The sequence below is a fragment of the Branchiostoma lanceolatum genome, chromosome 5, assembly GCF_035083965.1.
Source record: "Branchiostoma lanceolatum isolate klBraLanc5 chromosome 5, klBraLanc5.hap2, whole genome shotgun sequence".
NCBI lineage: Eukaryota > Metazoa > Chordata > Leptocardii > Amphioxiformes > Branchiostomatidae > Branchiostoma > Branchiostoma lanceolatum.
In genome coordinates this window covers 20,269,516-20,291,839 of record NC_089726.1, presented here as the reverse complement: position 1 = coordinate 20,291,839, position 22,324 = coordinate 20,269,516, and the positions used below count along the sequence as shown (strand labels likewise).

At 43.9% G+C, this 22,324-nt stretch overlaps 1 protein-coding gene across 1 annotated transcript in view; it reads right to left on the bottom strand.

The window, feature by feature from the left end:
• Positions 1-3,264: 3,264 nt before the first annotated feature.
• Positions 3,265-22,324, bottom strand: part of LOC136435662 (ficolin-2-like) — a 28,835-nt gene continuing 9,775 nt past the window's right edge. Inside the window, exons 2-6 of the mRNA XM_066429310.1 lie at positions 14,364-14,500; positions 11,944-12,040; positions 10,969-11,136; positions 4,271-4,363; positions 3,265-3,533 (exon numbers count right to left, since the gene is read on the bottom strand). Of these exons, the coding sequence (XP_066285407.1) occupies positions 3,382-3,533; positions 4,271-4,363; positions 10,969-11,136; positions 11,944-12,040; positions 14,364-14,500 (647 nt within the window). The 3' untranslated portion in view covers positions 3,265-3,381. The remainder of the gene's footprint in view (positions 3,534-4,270; positions 4,364-10,968; positions 11,137-11,943; positions 12,041-14,363; positions 14,501-22,324) is intronic.

Genomic DNA, 22,324 nt, shown 5'->3' with positions numbered 1-22,324 from the left:
CAGACGTTGTCCTAGCCGCATGGCTGGACCTCTTTGTCACATTTTCGATGGCGCAAGCCGCGCACACACACAAAAAAACACGCGCATCTTTCGGGACACAAAAACGTTAAACGCATTCTGCAGGCTAACTTGGCAAAAAGTCCGTATAGGAATAGAGCTTGTAGCAGCAGTTGTAACTTGTGAGACATTCGTTGTTGCATAAGAAAAGACTATTCTTCTTTTAACTAAAAAAAACCCCACGAATTGTATAAAAGGTGGGACATTACGTCTTCCATTGCTTACAAAAGAGAACTTCAAGTCAAACCCTTCACTAGTTATAGACAATTATGTTTTTATAATCTAGTTTAGCCGCTTTCATACCTATATTTTGTACCCTGTCCTTTTATCTATGTTATTTGCAATTAGCCTTCGGGCATGAATTTGCAATAAACTTATTATTATTACTGCTAAGGGCTCTCCGGCTCCAGATAGTCTCCAAGCAAATGTTGGAGGAGTGGACCGTCAACTGATTGGTATCGTTTTCTGACAGCCGTCTATTTCAGACAGGACAGTAATGGAGTGCTCGCGGCATATTTTCCTTTATCAGACAAGCGTTGGGTACAGTCGTGTGGAAGGAGTTTGGAGGAGGAGAAAACATGTCTGCTCCATTAACGGGTCTACATCTCCACAGCCACCCCTGGCCAGCTTCCAGGGCTTCCAGCTTTCACCACAATCCTACAGAGACCCCAGATCAAATGGAGTCCCGCCACAAGTCCGCCTGGACTACCCGCGGAACGTTCTGTTGACATAAGTAAGAAATACAGAATCCAAGGATCATAGACAAGCTTACCTTGTCTTCAGCGCAAATTTGTCCAAACCCCAACACGCGTTCGGGCATCCAGTGCCAATCTTAAAGGAGTCCTAATTATATAAACTCCAGAGGGGGGAGTTATTTTCCAATAGATGATAATTCTGTAAAAAGTCGGCTGATTATGTATTAATTGATACATAATCTAGTGGAAAATAACACCACCTTCTGAAGTTTAGGACTCCTTTAACATCGATCACAATCATCATGCAATCAGGCGACACTGTTACAGTCACACGAACAGTTCTAAGTAGTGTACAGATGTCGGCTTATGCAGGAGATATATATATTCACGCCCATCTAAGTACAGCGTTTAGATGAGAAAGTTGTAGAAATAAACAAGGAATATATGGACGTAAAGATGTTAGCTCGAAATGCCTCTTACATAACTTTTTAATATGAACACAAAGATTGACATAAAACACGGAACACCATATTTTGCTGGTACTATCGCTATTTTAGATTTACCTGTCAAAGATGAGTATATAAAGTGAAAGTAAAACGATAATATTTGTGAAATGAAACGTTTTTGTTTTCAATTATCATAATCATAACCATAGGTTCAAAACACTTAATTTTGACAGACGTTTAGCAGTTATATGCACCTTAGCTTGTATCATAAAAGACTGAAATACCATTGTTTTACTCTCATATACCTATGGTCGATCGTATTCTCTTGACGATACACCTGAGCTGAACAATGAAAAGTGTAAATCTTTATTCCTGTATTACGTGAGCTTGAATTTCAAGCATTTAACGTTCCTGATCTGAATGGTAAAGTTTGTCAATTCTAAAGTCTACTGGTTCCTCATGACCTCACTTCAGGCTGGGTATGACGATTACTAGTAATAATTTTCAATTATGTACAAGCATTTTCTTGATATTTATGTCCTTGGAGCTACAATAAGTATGTGATATGGTCATCATATTCATAATGTCTATCTTTTAACCATATACATGTCCATGGAATACGTCTCCTATGCATTATGACAAAGATGTGTACCCAGTAAAACATGAAGACATCAAATTGTGTGTACAATCGTCTTTATTCAGAAAGACGTTTGACAATACACTACTGTATGCCCCTATACCCACCCTCTCATACACAATATACACCTAACATCGTCGGCTGTATAGGAAGATCAGCCCTCAGCTTTAAAAAAGCTAAGAGTTCTTTAAAATAGTTTGTAGTCTAAAATCTTAAAATAGACTAAGGAAATAACGAACATATTGAAGCTAGCTTTTAAAAATACAAATTTCAACAATCCTATATGAAATACTGAGATTTGTTACAAGACACTCACATGTGCACTATTAGATAAGGTGGACCAGCCAGAGCTAAGGTCACTTAGATAGGACGCTGCAAAACATAGAAGTACCTAAACTGTAACTACGTGACTAAATTCTATGTTAAGTAATATAACAGAAATATAATGCTGTGCTTGAAAATTGACTCTGAATACTGTATATACAAATGAATAAGGGATAAATACGACATAAGCGGAGAACGCAATAGAAAGGTCTTCAAATCTGCATAAACACGGCAATGCCTTGATAATGATGTCGAAAGTCCTTCCTATTTTCATTATTTTCGTGGAATCTGTCTCAAAATGATCATTCTTTGGGGCCTTTAGTATTCGATATTGTTAAATAACACATTTTCAACAAAATAGATTCATTCTTATAATCATGAATTATGAGCAACTCCAAAAGAATGACATTTTTTTTAGAAATATCATACTCTCCACTTGAAAGTTAATCTGTGTTGGACACTTCACTCAACAGAGACGGGGGGCGCCACAGACTTTCTGCAACTTTTATGATCCACTACTCACCGAGTCACGTGTCCAATCTGCATAACGTGACGTCACAGAAGCGATGGATTGCTCATTGATCAGTTAAGTTGAAAATTTGGGAAAATCCAATTGATTGTGTTGGAATTGCTGTTGAACTTTGATACATAAATGTCATACTGGTTATGAAGATTGCAATCAATCAATCAACCAACCAACCAATCAATCATTCGATCAACCGTGGGCAGCAACTTCTAATGCTTGGCGGTTGCACCCTCCCGAACAGGCCCGCTATCGCTCGGTAACGTTACCTCACATAGCGGCCCTGCCCTTTCAAGCCTGTAAAATCGCTTCTGGCGACGTCACCACCAAAACAGATTTCAGCCAATCAGAGGGTTTGCTTAAGCTCATTTAGAGCAAATGTGCAAAGGACGCTGGGATGGTATCAACCAATCAGGTTACGTCTTACATCGCTACTTTGGGGTTCAGAGCAAAAATAACGGCTGCTTGCGCCGAATAAGGCTAGCTCATTAATTAATCATGAGCAACTGTCAATAACGTCCCATGAAGCGATTTTACAGACTTGAAAGGGCAGGGCCGCTATGGGAGGTGACGTTACCGAGCGATATCGGGCCTGTTCGGGAGGGTGGGCGCTTGTAAACATCAGATACTTGCTCGAAAATGATACCCCCCACCCTCCCATAGCAGGTACTAACTATGCATAATAACTACGTTAGAACGTCACTTGAAGTAGAAGGGTCTGATTTTCATCTCGGTGGCCTTGAGGGAGTAGTCGTCCCCCTTCCACGTCTTCCAGATGATGCCGTCTTTGGTGTTGTCGCCATAGCGACCGTTCAGGTTGGACACCCGGCACCTGTTGTACCACCACGCACCTGTGACGTAACACGATGCATTAGCATAATATATGCAGTGGCATTTAAAGGATGAAAGCAAAGCCATATAGGTGAGGATCAGTAGAAGAACCGAACGTATTCATCAAGACGACTAGAGGTGACCTGGATGAAAATGCAAATTGCTTAACAAGCTATGGTAAAGCCCCCCTCTCACTGGACCCGCAGTACGCTGGCGGCGTCGCTGGCCGATCAAATTGACAAAGCACTCAACAAATTACATCGACAAAATGAATCTTTTTAAGCTTTGTGTGTTTTGTTGTCTTTTTGGTCATACTTGTACGTTTTGAATGATATCCCCATTATAAAAAGGGTAACACAAATTCAGTTTAGGACACAGCGACACCGTCAGCGTGCCGTGGGTCCAGTGATAGGGGGGCTTTAGAGCGTTACGCTTCGCCTCATTCTGAGGACGGACGGTACTATACCTTTTATGCATGTTTAATGCACCTGTAGGATTTTTGACAGATATAAACAACTGTATACTGCAACCCTTTACAGTATCTTTAGCAAGCAACTCGAGAGAACAAACGCAGCGATTCAACTTTCAAGCCCCCAGTTTCGTGTTCCAGACGCAGGAACTAGCCGCTGTCACCAGACTATAAAACTTAAATTTAACCTTCTCCTCGCTGAAGCAGTCCTTTGGCACCAAATCTGTACTGGTTATAATTACAGGGTCAGACAGCAGGGAGAAGGTTAATGAAAGAGCAGTTTCTCACCATAGTTCACCACAGCGCACTGCTCCGAACTGTTGTCGTTGTCCTCGTCTCGTGTGGACCATTCCATCCCCTTGTGGTAAATAAGAGAGTCCCCTGAAATTTAGACAAATATCTCCGTTAACATTTACACCAGGCTGGTTAATCAATGGGCAAAAGGTTTTATCAACAGTTTTTCAAGAGTTAAATCTGGCCGACGTTTCAGTGGACCGTTAGCAACGTTTCTCGGTGCGATGATGACAGTTTCTACTTCACACTGTAACTAGGTGCATGTATTAACGTCGACTAGACCTCACTCTTGGTTTTGTTGAAGAGACCTTTTGCCCTGTAATGCTAGGGTCGACTTTCCAAACCGGGGCCCGGCCGGGCAGCTTGCGGGAACGAAATCTATGATATAGGAGACAACAAAACACACAAAACTCTTAAAAATTATTCCTTACCATACGCTATGTATGTACTTGATATGCAGCTTATATTCTTTGTTTTTTCAAACAGCCCGGTCGGGCCCCGGCTTGGAAATGTGACCCTAGCATAAGCATTGGTTAGCTCTACCTTTCTCTTACCGAATTTTGGCGAGAACCTATGGCCTTCTTAAAGGAAAGCCACACAAAAAATTGAAAATCCTTCTATGCTATACTTAATATATTCCAAAGTCAAATTCTTACTTCAAGTTGTTTCACATAAGTCCGTCATAGTTCTGGGATTTTCCACAGTTTGCAACTTATGCCGTGCTGACGTCTTCTCACCTGATAATTGAATTATATGACGTCAGTGTTTCAAATTTTTCACCTGATGCTTGAATTTTAGAACACTGACGTCATATAATACAATCATCAGGTGAAAAATTCGAAACACTGACGTCATATAATTCAATTGGCAGGTGAGAAGGCGTCAGCACGGCATAAGTTGCAAACTGTGAAAAATCCCAGAACTATGACGGACTTATGTGAAACAACTTGAAGTAAGAATTTGACTTTGGAATATATTAAGCATAGCATAGAAGGATTTTCACTTTTTTGTGTAGCTTTCCTTTAAGAATGAGTGGCCCATTACTCCACACACGTGACTTGATGGGCATCTAACTCCAGTAGCACGTCACCGGAACGTACTGCGCCTGCGCGAAACGCTTCTATGTAATGTGCGTAGGGCTTCAGAAAAACGTACCATATAAGGTCGCGTTCGCATATATAAGGATAATATCCCGTCTATAGTTTCAAAATGTTGTGTCGAAAATGACATCTTATGCAACGGGAAAAATTATGATGCAACGTTTACCAATTGAAACATTCAACAGAAAACAACAGAAAACCTAGGTTTCTGTTGGATGTTTAGTAAACGTTGCATCATAACGTTCCGGTGACGTGCTAACTCCAGAAGGGTCAAAGGTGCCCCGAAGTCCGTACCGCCCACCGTCTCGGTTACGCAGCAGTTAAAGTAATCCTGTTCAGTGACAGTGTCCAACATCTTGACTTTGTCAAATGTATCATAATGTCCCAAAGACTCGTAAAGTCTATTTGGGGAGGGGGTGGTAGATGGATTATAGAATGATTCATCAACGCGAATTATCTTTCGGACTATCCTCAATGAGTGTCACCGCACATACAAGCACAAAGCGTGACTGCGCATGCGCTTTAACGTGAGTGAGAGTTCATGCCAGTCTGCCCTTCTGTGAAATTCATATATCACCAACAGGTTACGATGGATTAAACTGGGAAAATAACCAGCACCCTTAAGGGGCTTTTAGTATCGGTCGTTAAGAAACGTCTGAAACAGATGTGAAAGAGCTTTACAAGACGGCTTCCAACAGTGAGATATCCAACACAGACCACCCTAACACTGTGCTGCACCCTTTGGTTGGAGTCAACAAGCTTGAAGGTAGCAGAACACAGTTTTCGGCTTATGGGGATTTCTATAGTTAAGGGCCACAAGGTGACCTGCTTCGACGCGGTTAGAATTATAGTGAGGTGCACTTAAGAAATACGAAAAACGATTGAGTTTAGGGTACAACCTACAAATAACTCAAAAACCAAAAAAATCCTGTCGGCGTATCGGCTGCTCACGCTCACTTTGAAACAGCGCTCTGCGAGAGGTCAATGAACTGCAGCCGACTCACGCCGAAAGGCGGTTGCATAAGAAGGCGCATTTATACACAAACCGGACAAGGTCCACCATCCAAATCCTACAGTCTAAAAGCCGACATATTTCTACACCACACAGCACAGTTTACACATGGATGCCTCTCACATGGAGCTTTCTACCCAGTCTTCAAGAGTTTGGGCCGCACTACATACCCCGGGGGTCGCGGAGAAATAACTGTGTTCTGCAACCTTAAGCCTGCCCTGTGCCCACGTTTTCCTGGTTAGATTACCGCTCCAGTTAAACTGTTAAACGCTTACATACGCCCCAACTCATTAACACCTGATAAACAGTGGGAGAGCAGAACGGGAATAAAAAAGCGTGAAATAGGGTAGAGTGTAGGGGTCCTTTTCACCAGACAACTGTTCTCATCAAGTTTTCCAATTTTTTAGACATTCCGTGTCTACCATGTATCCTGGGTATAACTGCCGGTATGCGTATGTGTTTGTGTGTGCATATGAGTGTGTCATGATGACTTCTATAAAAAAGATATAAAAAAAAGCTCTGCTGCAGTACCAAGGTCACATACCAGGGGGCCAAAATTGACCTTGCCCTTCGTCTTTCCAACACCTACCCACATACCAAATATCATTGTAATCCATCAAGAGGTTCTTAAGCTACGCTGACTACAACAATCGATCCGGAAACACAGGACAGAAACACACACAGATACACAGACACACCCAAAACAATATCTCCATTTTTCATGGAGATAATGATCATGGGTTATGGTACCCATGGCATGTCCATGAGGGTGTCTGTCTGCGCGCCCTAATCAAGGCGCCACGGGTAAGACATTGGATGCCCATCAAACCCACGGCGACAGTAAGTGGGACTGTGGGAGATGCATTCCTAAGAACCCAAGGAAATAAAGGCTTTGACTTGGCCTGACATTCTTAATAAATACATATTAAATGTTCGAAGATAGGGTCTGTGTTTAATTGAGTCTTGTTAGTATCCATGTGTCTTCACTGTAACAGGTGCCTCCTACACATGATACTGTACAATGTTTGGTAGGTAGGTACATGTGGCGCTTAGACATGGCCGGATAGAAGTCAGAACAAAAATTTCGCGGTCACCGCAAACTGAAAGGGGCCCCATGCAATATTACGTCCCGAAAATAGGATTTTTAAAGTCAATTTGTTTAGTCATTTCTATACATGATTAGTTCAAACAACGCTATCACAATGTATAGCGACGTCCATGATGCAAAAATACGCTGTCGTTGTGATGTGAAAACTCACTGAAAATCGTCGCCGGGGTTTTTGGAGGCTTGCGAAAATAAGGGGATTATCATACGGCACGTTTTTTGCGTGGTTTTGAAATGCTCAAAGTATTACGTTACTACGCGTACGCAAATCTGCTTAACAGTGTTAGTGAATGCCATTACCATAAAGATTTCAGCATTTTTTCATTTCCATTTTTTGGTACGAATATTGCTTTGGTTGACTTTAAATGCATTCGGTAAGGGGAGCAATCGGAGAAGTGATATCCGGAGCAAGGCTAAGGTGGATACCATGCTGCGCCGTACCTGCAGTTCCGCTGTAGGAGCTACAATAGGGTGGATACCAGGCTACACCGTACCTGCAGTTCCGCTGTAGGAGCTACAATAGGGTGGATACCAGGCTACACCGTACCTGCAGTTCCGCTGTAGGAGCTACAATAGGGTGGATACCAGGCTACACCGCGCCTGCACTTCCGCTGTAGGAGCTACAATAGGGTGGATACCAGGCTACACCGTACCTGCAGTTCCGCTGTAGGAACTACAATAGGGTGGATACCAGGCTACACCGTACCTGCAGTTCCGCTGTAGGAACTACAATAGGGTGGATACCAGGCTACACCGTACCTGCAGTTCCGCTGTAGGAACTACAATAGGGTGGATACCAGGCTACACCGTACCTGCAGTTCTGCTGTAGGAGCTACAATAGGGTGGATACCAGGCTACACCGTACCTGCAGTTCCGCTGTAGGAGCTACAATAGTATGGATACCAGGCTACACCGCGCCTGCAGTTCCGCTGTAGGAGCTACAATAGTATGGATACCAGGCTACACCGCGCCTGCAGTTCCGCTGTAGGAGCTACAATAGGGTGGATACCAGGCTACACCGTACCTGCAGTTCCGCTGTAGGTGCTACAATAGGGTGGATACCAGGCTACACCGTACCTGCAGTTCCGCTGTAGGAGCTACAATAGGGTGGATACCAGGCTACACCGTACCTGCAGTTCCGCTGTAGGAACTACAATAGGGTGGATACCAGGCTACACCGTACCTGCAGTTCCGCTGTAGGAGCTACAATAGGGTGGATACCAGGCTACACCGTACCTGCAGTTCCGCTGTAGGAGCTACAATAGTATGGATACCAGGCTACACCGTACCTGCAGTTCCGCTGTAGGAGCTACAATAGGGTGGATACCAGGCTACACCGTACCTGCAGTTCCGCTGTAGGAGCTACAATAGGGTGGATACCAGGCTACACCGTACCTGCAGTTCCGCTGTAGGAGCTACAATAGGGTGGGTACCAGGCTACACCGTACCTGCAGTTCCGCTGTAGGAGCTACAATAGGGTGGATACCAGGCTACACCGCGCCTGCAGTTCCGCTGTAGGAGCTACAATAGGGTGGGTACCAGGCTACACCGTACCTGCAGTTCCGCTGTAGGAGCTACAATAGGGTGGATACCAGGCTACACCGTACCTGCAGTTCCGCTGTAGGAGCTACAATAGGGTGGATACCAGGCTACACCGCGCCTGCAGTTCCGCTGTAGGAGCTACAATAGGGTGGGTACCAGGCTACACCGTACCTGCAGTTCCGCTGTAGGAGCTACAATAGGGTGGATACCAGGCTACACCGTACCTGCAGTTCCGCTGTAGGAGCTACAATAGGGTGGATACCAGGCTACACCGCGCCTGCAGTTCCGCTGTAGGAGCTACAATAGGGTGGATACCAGGCTACACCGTACCTGCAGTTCCGCTGTAGGAGCTACAATAGGGTGGGTACCAGGCTACACCGTACCTGCAGTTCCGCTGTAGGAGCTACAATAGGGTGGATACCAGGCTACACCGTACCTGCAGTTCCGCTGTAGGAGCTACAATAGGGTGGATACCAGGCTACACCGTACCTGCAGTTCCGCTGTAGGAGCTACAATAGGGTGGATACCAGGCTACACCGTACCTGCAGTTCCGCTGTAGGAGCTACAATAGGGGGGATACCAGGCTACACCGGACCTGCAGTTCCGCTATAGGAGCTACAATATGGTGGATACCAGGCTACACCGGACCTGCAGTTCCGCTATAGGAGCTACAATAGGGTGGATACAAGGCTACACCGTACCTGCAGTTCCGCTGTAGGAGCTACAATAGGGTGGATACCAGGCTACACCGTACCTGCAGTTCCGCTGTAGGAGCTACAATAGGGTGGATCGGATACCAGGCTGCACCGTACCTGCAGTTCCGCTGTAGGAGCTACAATAGGGTGGGTACCAGGCTACACCGTACCTGCAGTTCCGCTGTAGGAGCTACAATAGGGTGGGTACCAGGCTACACCGTACCTGCAGTTCCGCTGTAGGAGCTACAATAGGGTGGATACCAGGCTACACCGTACCTGCAGTTCCGCTGTAGGAGCTACAATAGGGTGGATACCAGGCTACACCGTACCTGCAGTTCCGCTGTAGGAGCTACAATAGGGTGGATACCAGGCTACAACGTACCTGCAGTTCCGCTGTAGGAGCTACAATAGGGTGGATACCAGGCTGCACCGTACCTGCAGTTCCGCTGTAGGAGCTACAATAGGGTGGATACCAGGCTACACCGTACCTGCAGTTCCGCTGTAGGAGCTACAATAGGGTGGATACCAGGCTACACCGTACCTGCAGTTCCGCTGTAGGAGCTACAATAGGGTGGATACCAGGCTACACCGTACCTGCAGTTCCGCTGTAGGAGCTACAATAGGGTGGATACCAGGCTACACCGTACCTGCAGTTCCGCTGTAGGAGCTACAATAGGGTGGATACCAGGCTGCACCGTACCTGCAGTTCCGCTGTAGGAGCTACAATAGGGTGGATACCAGGCTGCACCGTACCTGCAGTTCCGCTGTAGGAGCTACAATAGGGTGGATACCAGGCTACGCCGTACCTGCAGTTCCGCTGTAGGAGCTACAATAGGGTGGATACCAGGCTACGCCGTACCTGCAGTTCCGCTGTAGGAGCTACAATAGGGTGGATACCAGGCTACACCGTACCTGCAGTTCCGCTGTAGGAGCTACAATAGGGTGGATACCAGGCTACGCCGTACCTGCAGTTCCGCTGTAGGAGCTACAATAGGGTGGATACCAGGCTACACCGTACCTGCAGTTTCGCTGTAGGAGCTACAATAGGGTGGATACCAGGCTACACCGTACCTGCAGTTCCGCTGTAGGAGCTACAATAGGGTGGATACCAGGCTACACCGTACCTGCAGTTCCGCTGTAGGAGCTACAATAGGGTCCATACCAGGCTACACTGCGCATGCGTACCTGCAGTTCCGCTGTAGGAGCTACAATAGTATGGGTACCAGGCTACACCGTACCTGCAGTTCCGCTGTAGGTGCCGAGCTCCTCCAGTCGGAAGTTGTCGGCGATGTTGCCGATCCGGAACTTCGAATACTTTGCGTGGGTTTTCTCCCCCTCGAAATCCTCCAGGTCGATCCGGAGTTCGTTATGCTGGGAGTTGGTCAGCTTGTAGATGATGTCATTACCTGTAGATTTCAAAATAAAACTATTTGTGCTACATATACTTCAGGTTTGCTATGTTAGTTTAGCGATTACGGGGTCTTTACATAAATATGAATTGGTATCGAATTTTTCTTTTTATTTGAGTTGAATGCATGATAGTTGTGTGTCGTTTTGTTAAAGATAGAGAGAACGATAGCGACCCTAAAAAAACACCCCCTCCCAATAAAATGGTATGGCGACCCTGTGACGTCACAATTCAAGATGGCGGCCACTACACAGCCAACGAATCCAACAAATGTTTTGCTACGCAAACCTGTAATACACAAACCTGTAACCTGTCATGGTCCTCCGTGACTCAATCAAAGAAACGTAAAGGTAAAAGTAGTCCCATAGCCTTTTTGAGGCCATAGGGGCAGTGGGTTGTTATCTACTCTGTCTAAGGCACTGTATTGGAAGGTGGGTCCCATCCCTCTCCTTTCACCGCCTTTTACCTCCCCAACCAAAGTCAGGTACCAATTTTACAGCTGGGTGGAGTGAGGAACGGCGTGTAATTTTAAAGTGCTTTTCCCAAGGTCATAAGATCGGTGACATGACAGTATTCGAACCCAGGACCAACACCCTGCCGTTACGCCACACAATCAAATAATCTATAAATCAAGCAATCAATCAATCAATCAATTAAACTTTTGTTTCAAATTAACGTCGCATGAAAATACATATTATTAGTACGATACGGAATAATATTAAACGTACATCTCGAAAATACTTATTTGTTTAGAATTTTCTGTACGCCTTTTTATCAAAATATACGATCAAGGAAAATGACTAACCGAGCCAGAACTCCTTTTCCAGTTTCCCAAACCCTCTCTTGTAGGCCTTCCAGTTCCGGTAGAAACGTTGTTTCCCGTCCGTCCTGCGCTGAAGAACCTGTAATGTACAATGTCAGTGTAAGTCTTGCGATATATAGTAGAATACATCATGTCATGAGATTAGACTCTGTGCTATTGTAACCATTGAGATTGGTAGCTTGCACCCAGGCGTTTTCAGTATCCACTAGTACTGCAGAGCTGATAGGACTTTTGATGTCGGCAGGACCCCTAGGCCTTACGCCATGTGGTCACTTAAGCCCCCCTCTCACTGGACCCGCGGCACGCTGGCAGCGTCGCTGCGTCCTAAACTGGATTTGTGTTACCCTTGACTGTATAATAGGAATATCATTAAAAGCGTACAAATATGACCAAAACGCCAACAAAAACAAAAATCTTTAAAAGATTCGTTTTTGGTCGATGAAATTCGTTGAGTGCTATGTCAATTCGATCGGCTGCGACCGGCGCTGTGACCTAGACTTTGACAGAGCGCTGAACGAATTCCAAAGCAACAAAATAACGAATATTTTGTGTGTTCTGTTGTCATTTCAGTCATACTTTGACATTTTGCATGATATTCTGATCACGAAGTCAAGGGTACAAGTCCTATTTAGGTCGTAGCGAGGCCGACAACGCGCCGCAGTCCTGTGAAATGGGGGCCTAAAGCCCCCCCTCTCAGTGGACCCGCGGCACGCTGGCGGCCTCGCTACGACCTAAATAGGACTTGTACCCTTGGCTTCGTGATCACAATATCATGCAAAATGAAAAAGTATGACTGAAATGACAACAGCACACACAAAATGATCAAAATATTCGTTATTTTGTTGCTTTGAAATTCGTTGAGCGCTCTGTCAAATTCTAGGTCACAGCGCAGTCGCAGCCAGGTCCCCACCGTTGTGGAATTGGGGTGAGTGTGACACAACGTGTACTGCAAACGTCACTACGTATATATGCAAATAGACGATTTTACATAGCAAAACTACTAGTACTAGATTTTTTTTTCACCTAGTGAATGACATCTGCGGGTTAAAGCCGGCGTCACAATTCATACGAGCGTCAGCCGACTTTGTAGATCGCCCTAGGCTCGCCGAATTTGAAAATCGCCCGAGCGTCGACTGTATTTTCCAATAAAAATCTCGGGCGACGTCCGTCGAACAGTAAAAACTAAAAATCCCACATGAGATGGTACCATCTCTTGGACATGGACGAAGTCAGAATCGACTAACCTGGTAAAAGGCCAATATTTGGATCAACTTTTATTTCTAAAAATCGCACGCACGAAGCCTGCGTAATCGACAGGACGTCCGCCGTACTTCGGCCGAAAATCATCTTTGAAGCTCGCCAACACGTCGGCCGAGCTGAATTCCTATTTGTGACGGGGGCTTAACCACGACTTCGAGCCCTTGTGACGGACATATTATCGACTCACATGTGTCGGTGTCGACAAGGCTGACAAAATCCACACCAAACAGCAAAAGTGCGAGAGATAAACATTTTACACTAACGGGACGTTAACGTCCTGGGATGCCACCCAAACATGTCTGCGTCTCGACGGAAATTAATGATGCCCCAGATAATGATGGATGATACGAACATCGATCAAGGGGCAATGACCCCACTGTGACCTTACCCAGAGAGGGGTCAAGCACCGGCCACTGTAAATTTGGAAAGCTATTTCCTGCTTTCCCAGGCTCCATATAGAGAACATTTCATCTTGATCTTGTTCCTTGATGTACGATAAAGTTACATTGTGTTCTTTGGAAGAATATCCTTCCCTACATGACTTTTTTTTTCAAATTTCTACAATGATGTACAGTTACAGACTGAGAGATGTTGGAAACATCACCTATAGCCAGTTTGGGCACAAATTACGCTATACTGAAAAACTGGCGCTATACCATGCTACGTTGAAGACATTAGTAACAAATGAATACAGGTTGAATGAATACACTCACCTGACCAATACATAGGTCCGCCGTACTGGATGGTTAAACATGGAGTTTGTCAGGTAAATTTGACTTTGTATTTATAATCATGATACCGTACACAAGCAAGTTTATAGGCCTGGCCTTTCCATGTATTAGATATTGAGTAGAAGATAGTAACACTTCCCGACTGCCAGGCGCCACAAATATTTCATTCCAACATCTGCTTGGATATCCTGTCGGCTGTGACGTCCGACTCGAAAACACCCGATATCAGGCTGACCCAGTGTAATGACTTGTCTTCATTGCCAATAAATACAAATACAAATACCTTCCTCAGAAATAATGAAAAAATAATAGATTTTATAACAGGCCTCACTTATTTGTCAGATAAAAATGACAATTTAATGTAAGTGTTGTGAATATATGTTGCAATGAAATAATTGTTTCTTTACGTACGATCCACCCTCCTCCCTCGGTGTCCATGTCGCAGTACGCCCGGAAGGCCTTGTCGGCGTGATATAAGGTGTACACGCCGCTGGGGGCCTGTCCGTTCCCGTGTCTCAGAACCTGCGCACAGTCACGCGGGAAGAAACCTGGTGGGGAGAAATGTGAAAACAATGCGTTAATACGTCGATAAAAATTACTATTCTCCAAGCAGAGGTTTCAGTCGAGAGTGCGTCGGGTTGTCTCGATTCTTAAAGGAAAGATTCGCGGCCACTCATAGCCCTCTTTACCGAAACCTCTGCTTGGAGAATAGATAAAGGTTAGACATCCAGGTATTAAGATTATGCAAGGTAACAGTTACTCAAGCAATTGGATAGGTTTTGGAAACTGTAAGACTGACAAAAGTTACGCTGTTGACAGACAGACCCAAACACACACACACAAACACACACACACACACACACACACACACACACAAAACACACTCAGAGAGAGAGAGAGAGAGAGAGAGAGACAGCAAGAGAGAGAGACAGCAAGAGAGAGAGAGAGAGAGAGAGAGAGAGAGAGACAGCAAGAGAGAGAGAGACAGCAAGGGAGAGAGAGAGAGAGAGAGAGAGAGAGAGAAATTAAACGCCACCGAAACATAACCTTCTTAGCAAAGCGAAGGTAATAATCACCAACAAGTGGAAATAGGCATAATTATGCTTATTTTCATTAAACTCATCCTCCTCTCACGGTACTGAAATTATCTGTTTATCTAAATACGTTAAGTGAGATTCTTTGTGTGTGGCCAGTTTCCCTCAAGTTGATTAATGATGTGAATCATTGTTTAGTAAACTTAGTTCCAGTTATCAGCTGTCAAAACATACAAAGTTACTTGCATGGCTCTTGTCGAAACGCATCATTCGGGCGTGCAAATACAAGCGACCTATTATTACTGGTTTGCGTAGCAATTACAGGTTTGCGAAGCAAAACCTTTGTTGGATCCGTTAGCATGCTTGGTGGCCGCCATCTTGAATTATGACGTCACAGGGTCGCCATACCATTTCATTGGGAGGGGTGTTTTTTTGGTCGCAGGCGTTCTCTTTATTTTTAACAAATCTGCGCACAACTATCACCCATTCAACTTGTTAGGTTCTATTCTATACTTCTATTTTGCACTGTTCTGTTTAATAGTTGTTGCCATACTTTGTACCGTGTACAATTGTCCTGCAATGGATTTCTTATTCTTAATCTTATAATCAAGAGCCGGATACGCTGCCGAGTAAAAACAGCGCGTCAGTTCTAAGGTCTAATTCATGAGTTTTTCCACCCCATAGGCTTACATACTATGATACGTGTTTTACATGGGCGCGTTTGTAATGAAGCTATAGAAAATGCACCACTGTTATTCATTTTATGTTGAGAACATTTACTCCACATCATGTAAAACATGTAAAAAAAATTGCCAACAGTTTCACTACATACAATCTCTTTTCATAGCAATAACAAACTGTACTTAGCTACACCCCCAAAAAAGGCACTTTCCAGCTGTAGGCGCACGACCGCATCACCTACAAATACAATGCCGGGCTGTGCACGTCCGACCAAACTTAACCTGCTAATTTCTTCAGTTAAAAACAAGCTTTCATCAGTTTGACGTTTGAGATCAGTTGAGCTGGGTAAAAGGGAATTTTCCACAGATATAAATGAAAGTTTGAAAGTTTATTGCAAATTCCTGCCCGTAGGCTAATTGTAAGTACATGTAAATGTATACGTAGTAACTTAGGAATGAGACCCTAACTCACAAACATGTTCAAAACTAAAACCACACGTGGACGCGTCTCAGTCGACTTATTCGTCCATTTTCCATTCCAGCCACGTCTCTTCCATTATTTAAAGCGTACGACAACCGACAATTTCAATTGACCAGGCAGAGAGAAAAAGTACCAAAAGTCTAAAGATGACAAGAGTCCGCCTTCCAATATTCCGGAGAAATCTAACATGTCGCGCCAATGGTGAACTTTTGGCCGGATGTCGACTGTCGACAGTTTGCGTCTTTTGTCCTTGGCAACATTATTACTTTTTCTAATATTTCCGGACAGCTGTGACATTTGAGTTCGGAAATGACCACACACGCGCAGTGATTTACACACAATACTGCCGGGGGCAAGGCCAAGTTTAAATCAAGGTCTAGTCCCTTCGGGTGAAACTATTAGCACAATGTGGTACACATATCCAGCCGGTGTGATATGGATATAGACTAGACATGGAGTGTGGGGGAGAGTGGAATTTCATGCACATAAACACCATGTAAGTTTGGACTGAGCCTTTACAAAGCCACATTGTTCCCTCTGTCGTGTTTTCCAGTTCCGTGAGTTTTGCCAGTATCCACCGGTCTCCGCCAGGCTACATAGGTTGATAGAAAAATAGCAGACATCGGCCAGATAGGTTGAATGATTTGTCGGATGTGTTAGACAGACATAGAGTTACCATTCACAAAGAAGCAAAACAACCGAATGAATTATTTTCCAATGCCATCATTAGCTTAGTCCCCCTTACCAAGTACCTGTATTTTAGCCGTTTAGTACAACTTTTTATAAAGAGTCGACGGGCGGGCTTTAGTTGGACGAATAGACGGTTAACTCCTCTGACAAATGCAACGTCCCATTTGACCTTGAAATTGTCGACCGCTACCGTGTACAGGAGTCTGGTAGAGGATACGTTTTTGTATTTTTGTACCATTTAGAGAGCTACGTATGTCTGTGTGTTTGTGCACACGTGCGCGCGCGCGTGTGAGTGTGTGTGTGCTTGTGTGTGTGTTTGTAGGAATAAATGAATAAATACATAAAATATATATGTGTGTGTGTGTGTGTGTGTGTGTTTGCGTGCGGCGCGTATGTGTGTGTGTGTGTGTGTGTATGTGTATGTATGTATGTGTGTGTGTGTGTGTGTGTGTGTGTGTGTTTCAAGCTAATTCCGTTTAAACAAAAAAGGGTCGAGGTTAAGGATCAAAGTCTAAAACAAAACGCACGAGAATGGTGACCAGACACCAACGAAACATTTCACAGGAAAGTGCGGGGTGTCAATGTTAGCCCTCTCTAAGATTGACGAGTGGCGCCGTTAGCAGACGCAGAGCGGTCAAGTCAGCACGTACACGGGAGCACGGACGTGAACCCTGACCCTAACCCCAAACCGCTGTATTTATTCAGAGTGGACCTGCACGTGGTCTCTGTCACGAATAAGTCATGTCGACTTCTGCTTTCGTCCGAAATGTCAAACTGTCGTGTCGAACCAGTCCATTTTAGTTTAAAGTGATTAAATACTAAATCGGCTCCCGGCGGACTGAAAAAAATGTAGCAATTGGCCAAAATAGGGGGAATATTTCATCAGAGGACAAGTGTACACTCTTATGACCAGCTATATGTAAATCGTCTGATAAAATATTCCCCCATTTTTTGCCGATTTCTACTGTTTCGTAGCCCACAAAAGTATAGGTAGTAAGAGACAAGTCGAGCATACCATACGGACGTATTTTTCCAAATAGAAATTAGAGTAAACTTATCGATCTTACGATCTTCGTGATTCACATACCAATTTCCTGATGGCAAGTATCATATTTTCTTGCTTAAGGGTTTCCATCATCATCATCATATCGGGCAGCTTGCCCGGACTAGGGTTGCTCTTTCCCTCCAGGCAACACGGTCCGCCATAAGTTGGTCTAGATGTTCAGACCTCGCTCCTACATCCCCAGCAAGTTGGTCTATGTAGGTCCTTCGGGGTCGCCCGACAGAGGAATGCCCATGAGTTGGCGCCCAGAGTAGGAGTTCGCTTACTAGCTCTTCTTTGTTTCTGTAGCTGTGTCCTGCAAACCGTACCCTTCTCTCTCGTATGGTTGACCAAATCAAGGGTTTCCAAATGTAGTTATTTCAAAACTTTTAGTACATACAGATATATTCAAAAGTACAAGCATGTCACACGGACACTTTTCGGAAAATGTAGGGGCGGCGCCAATCTCCGTTTGTGTGGCCTTGGGCACACAGGCCACTACATTAGAAGGCTAGTCCACTAGCTATAGTAGCTTAATTAGGCAGAGAAAGCAGTATGTACCATTTTGCAAGTCTCTGGACTGGTGTGACCCTTCCTGGGTTTTAAAGGCAACCAAAGCAATATCAAGGACCAAAAATGGAAATAAAAAGAATGCTGACATCCTTATTGTAGTGACATTTACTAACACTGTCTAGCACACTTGTGTAAATAATAGCTTCACACTTGAGGCATTTTAAAACCGTGCAAAAACATGCCGTTAGTTTCGCGAGCCTACAACTTGAAACCCCGGCGACGATTTTCAGTGAGTTCTCACATCACAACGAAGTCATATTTTTGCATCATGGACGTCGCTATACATTGTGATAGCGTTGTTTGAATTAATCATGTATAGAAATGACAAAATACATTGACTTTCAAGATACGACTTTCAAAATCCGATCTTTAACACCTACATTGTACCCCCTGGGTCATCGCAGGACTGCCACCCGGTCTCGACACAAACCGTGCGTTGTCTGTTGTGATTTACGCAATGTTTGTTTTCAATTTTTCTCCAAAGTAGCCTGATTAAACCGTGCTCCTCACGACCCTCCCACTAATCGACCTCCTAGCAGGGGTTTGAAAGGGAGACCTTGCGATAACCAGATTAATAAAAATCATTTCAAGTTGCCACATGACAAAACTGCAGGATATGTTGACATCAAAAAGATGGAACAATTGAAAACTGCTATTGGTTGTTTAATTGTCTTGCTTTTAGTATTAGATTTGTGTTACAACAGTTGTTGTTCCGTCATTTGGAAATTTCAGACAACTTCCTGTTTTCTGGTTCTCTCTACTAGGTTAATAGACTGGATAAATGTGTCAACACATAACTGTACTCTATGGTCAAGTATCTGGTCTGGCACATTATTCAGTCCCTCTGGCCAGTAAATGCAGAAATGTTCGCGATGGTTTTATGTTTACGGTCTTCGCGGTGAACTCTTTACCGCAAACTTTAAATCATCGCGAAAAGCCGTTCCATTGTGTGACTGTAGCGCTACTATTGTTTCAAACGTGAACTCAAAACCACAGCAAACACTCCATTTTCTCCTGCCGCGAAATTAAAACCCCGCGAACATTTCTGCATTTACAGTATTTCCAACGACCTACGGTGTCTGGTCTTGCATGTACGGATTGCATACCCGTACCCGGAAAACCGCCTCATTGTGTAACACACCAGGTTTGTACTGCATATTCAAAAAGATTCATTTGATCCACTCACACAATGAAGGACCACTACGTACTCTTTTCTATATATGTGGTGGGTTCTTTTACGTGCTCGAGGTGTGGCTCTCCGGTTCCTCAAACACGGGACCTCTATTTACCGCTCTACCCGGGAGACGTCCCTAACCGCTGTTAGGTATTCATTTTCACCTGAATGAAGTGAGGAAAGTCTTGTATAAAGAAGAAGAAGAACTTTATTGCGCGACAGTTGTAACTGGTACAATGTATATGGCAAGTTACGTACATGAGAGTTGAACTATTGCTAATAGTTAACAAATATAAAGAACTAGTCTAATCTATGATGACTAACAGTAGAAATGATCTATGGAATAATGTACATGCTAACGCTCTAGAATACAGTATGTTGGTAACAGTATGCTGTGTCAGGAATGTATAATATTGTCTCGTTTTTGCACAGAGTTATATACAAATTTACCTACATGGGTGGATATATGAACATGGCATGATAATATCATATTTAATATCTCTGTCCTGGATAGCCTTCTCAAAGGGCAAAACGTAAACGGGGCATGTCAGGGAATTGGATTTGGAGGTTTACTTCGCACTCTCGCACATTGACATTAGACCGTAGAGGGGACGCAATGATTGGCATGGGGTCCCCTAACATTGACCCTGCCCGGCCGACATGGTTCACCAAAGCTACCGTAAACAGCAGGGGGAATTTATAAGATATAAAAGAGTAATTACTACAGACCGTATACGTGGTGAGTTACGAATGGGACTTTTGTTTCATATGAGAGATTCTTTCAGCACCCTGCGCGGCTCAATTTACGAGTGTCTACGAACATCGGTCAGATTTGAAATTGATAGCGTTCACAGCAAGTTCTGGTTGGCGGTTTGATATTGCAGTTAATATTATACAAATCGTTTTCTGATTAGAGGTATCATATGAAATCGGTGGTACTTTTTCTTCTCAAAAATTACATTCCGCATATTTGTGGTCAGCATAACTTAAGAAGGCCTGGATAGATTTTAATGATATTTAGTATGTGGGTAGGTATTGGCCTGGGAAGACGAACAACAGGGTGGATTTTGGGCCCACTGGCGTTTTTTCTGAACACTGCAGCAGAACTTCCGGCTTTTGTATTTTTTGTCCTTGATATGCTGTGGTCTGAATTTCTTGGTGACAGATAGCTATTGATGCCAGAAAAAAAGACTGTAAATTTGCCCCCACCCCCCAGCAGCTTGTTATGTGCAAAGAAGGCTGTGAAAATAACCTGATGATGTTTTTAAGAAATATTTTTTCGTCATCTCATGATTGTGACATAATACTACTCTACCAGACTCCAAGGGTAGCTGCAAAAATACTGGAAATTGGCCAAATAGGATACATAAAAAGAAGAGTTAGCCGGCCTTTCCTGCAAATTTGTGATCCTATGACCGGCTTTCCGCAAATTATTCACCCCATTTGGCAAATCTGTACCATTTTTTCAGCAAGTCTGGTAGAGTTTAACCTGATATGTAGACAATTACAGTAGTTTGAGGGCTTGTTTTACATTTCTGTAGCCCCCTCGGAGGTTTATAGCAGTTGGGGTGAACCGGGGTCAGCAAAGCGAGACCTTCCGTCAATCACCGCCTTCCTTACGCGTCATAAGTCACGTTCGAATGCCCAAATATGGTGCTGGAGTTCCCCAAGGTCAAGGGCAGCCGCCACGTGCACCTGTTTAACCCGGGTATTAAGTTAACAAGGACGACATGAAAACAATCAGGGAAAATTAGGAGGATTTTTTGCGACATGGTGGTTTCACTGTGGAAGGTTGCAATATTGGCCGACCACCCTTGGGTTTTCACAAATCAAAGTAGACAGCCTGTATGTTTGTTCATGTAATTAAAGTAAGATAGATTTATAGAATAGACATTTGTTAACCTTTTGGCGTTATTGCATTTATATGTACCATTGCAGTTAGCCTACAAGTATGATTTTAAAAATAAAGAAAACATATTAAACTTTGTAAGTAAGTCAAAAGTATGTCAAATCTAAAATTTAAAAGGAAACTGCGGTATGACATTCTTTAACGTTGCATAGATGATGATTACATCCAAACGCAGGGGAAAAAAATCTGAAAAGCAATATAAGCACCAGCGAATTTCATTGTTTACATACAAAATTAATCTTTACAACGGAATAAAATTCGACGACTGATGTAGTTGCCCTTTTTGAAATTCTTTTTCTCTTCTTCTTGTTGACTACTACGCTTATACTCAAGAAATGCCTCTTTCACTCTCTGAGATAGATTACTCAAATTTCAAATCAAATTCCGGGTTGATCTGATGCCAGTCATTGTTTGCTTAGCAAGAATAATCAGAAACAAAGGACGCCAGAGGAAACGATATATTTCTCTCTGTCCCTGTGGGAGGGTTCAAACTTCAAACACAACCAGCTGTCGTCTAAAACTCACGTTCTCTGCCAACGGACGTTCTTTGTTTGCTGTGAAAAAAAGTTAGTACTGGACTGGCTCAATTTGTCCTTATCTTGTCGTCTGGCAAAGTAGGAACCCTACCTTGGCAATCTCTTCTTCTTTTTAACGGGGTAGGGAATTTCCCGAGCAGCCTTCGTAACCCCTGCTTCTCCTAATGGGTCAGTGAAGTCAATATTTGTCTCGAGAATTGATATTTCTGACCTAGAGTGAAGAGATGCTGCAACAGTAACAATTGAGCCGCCT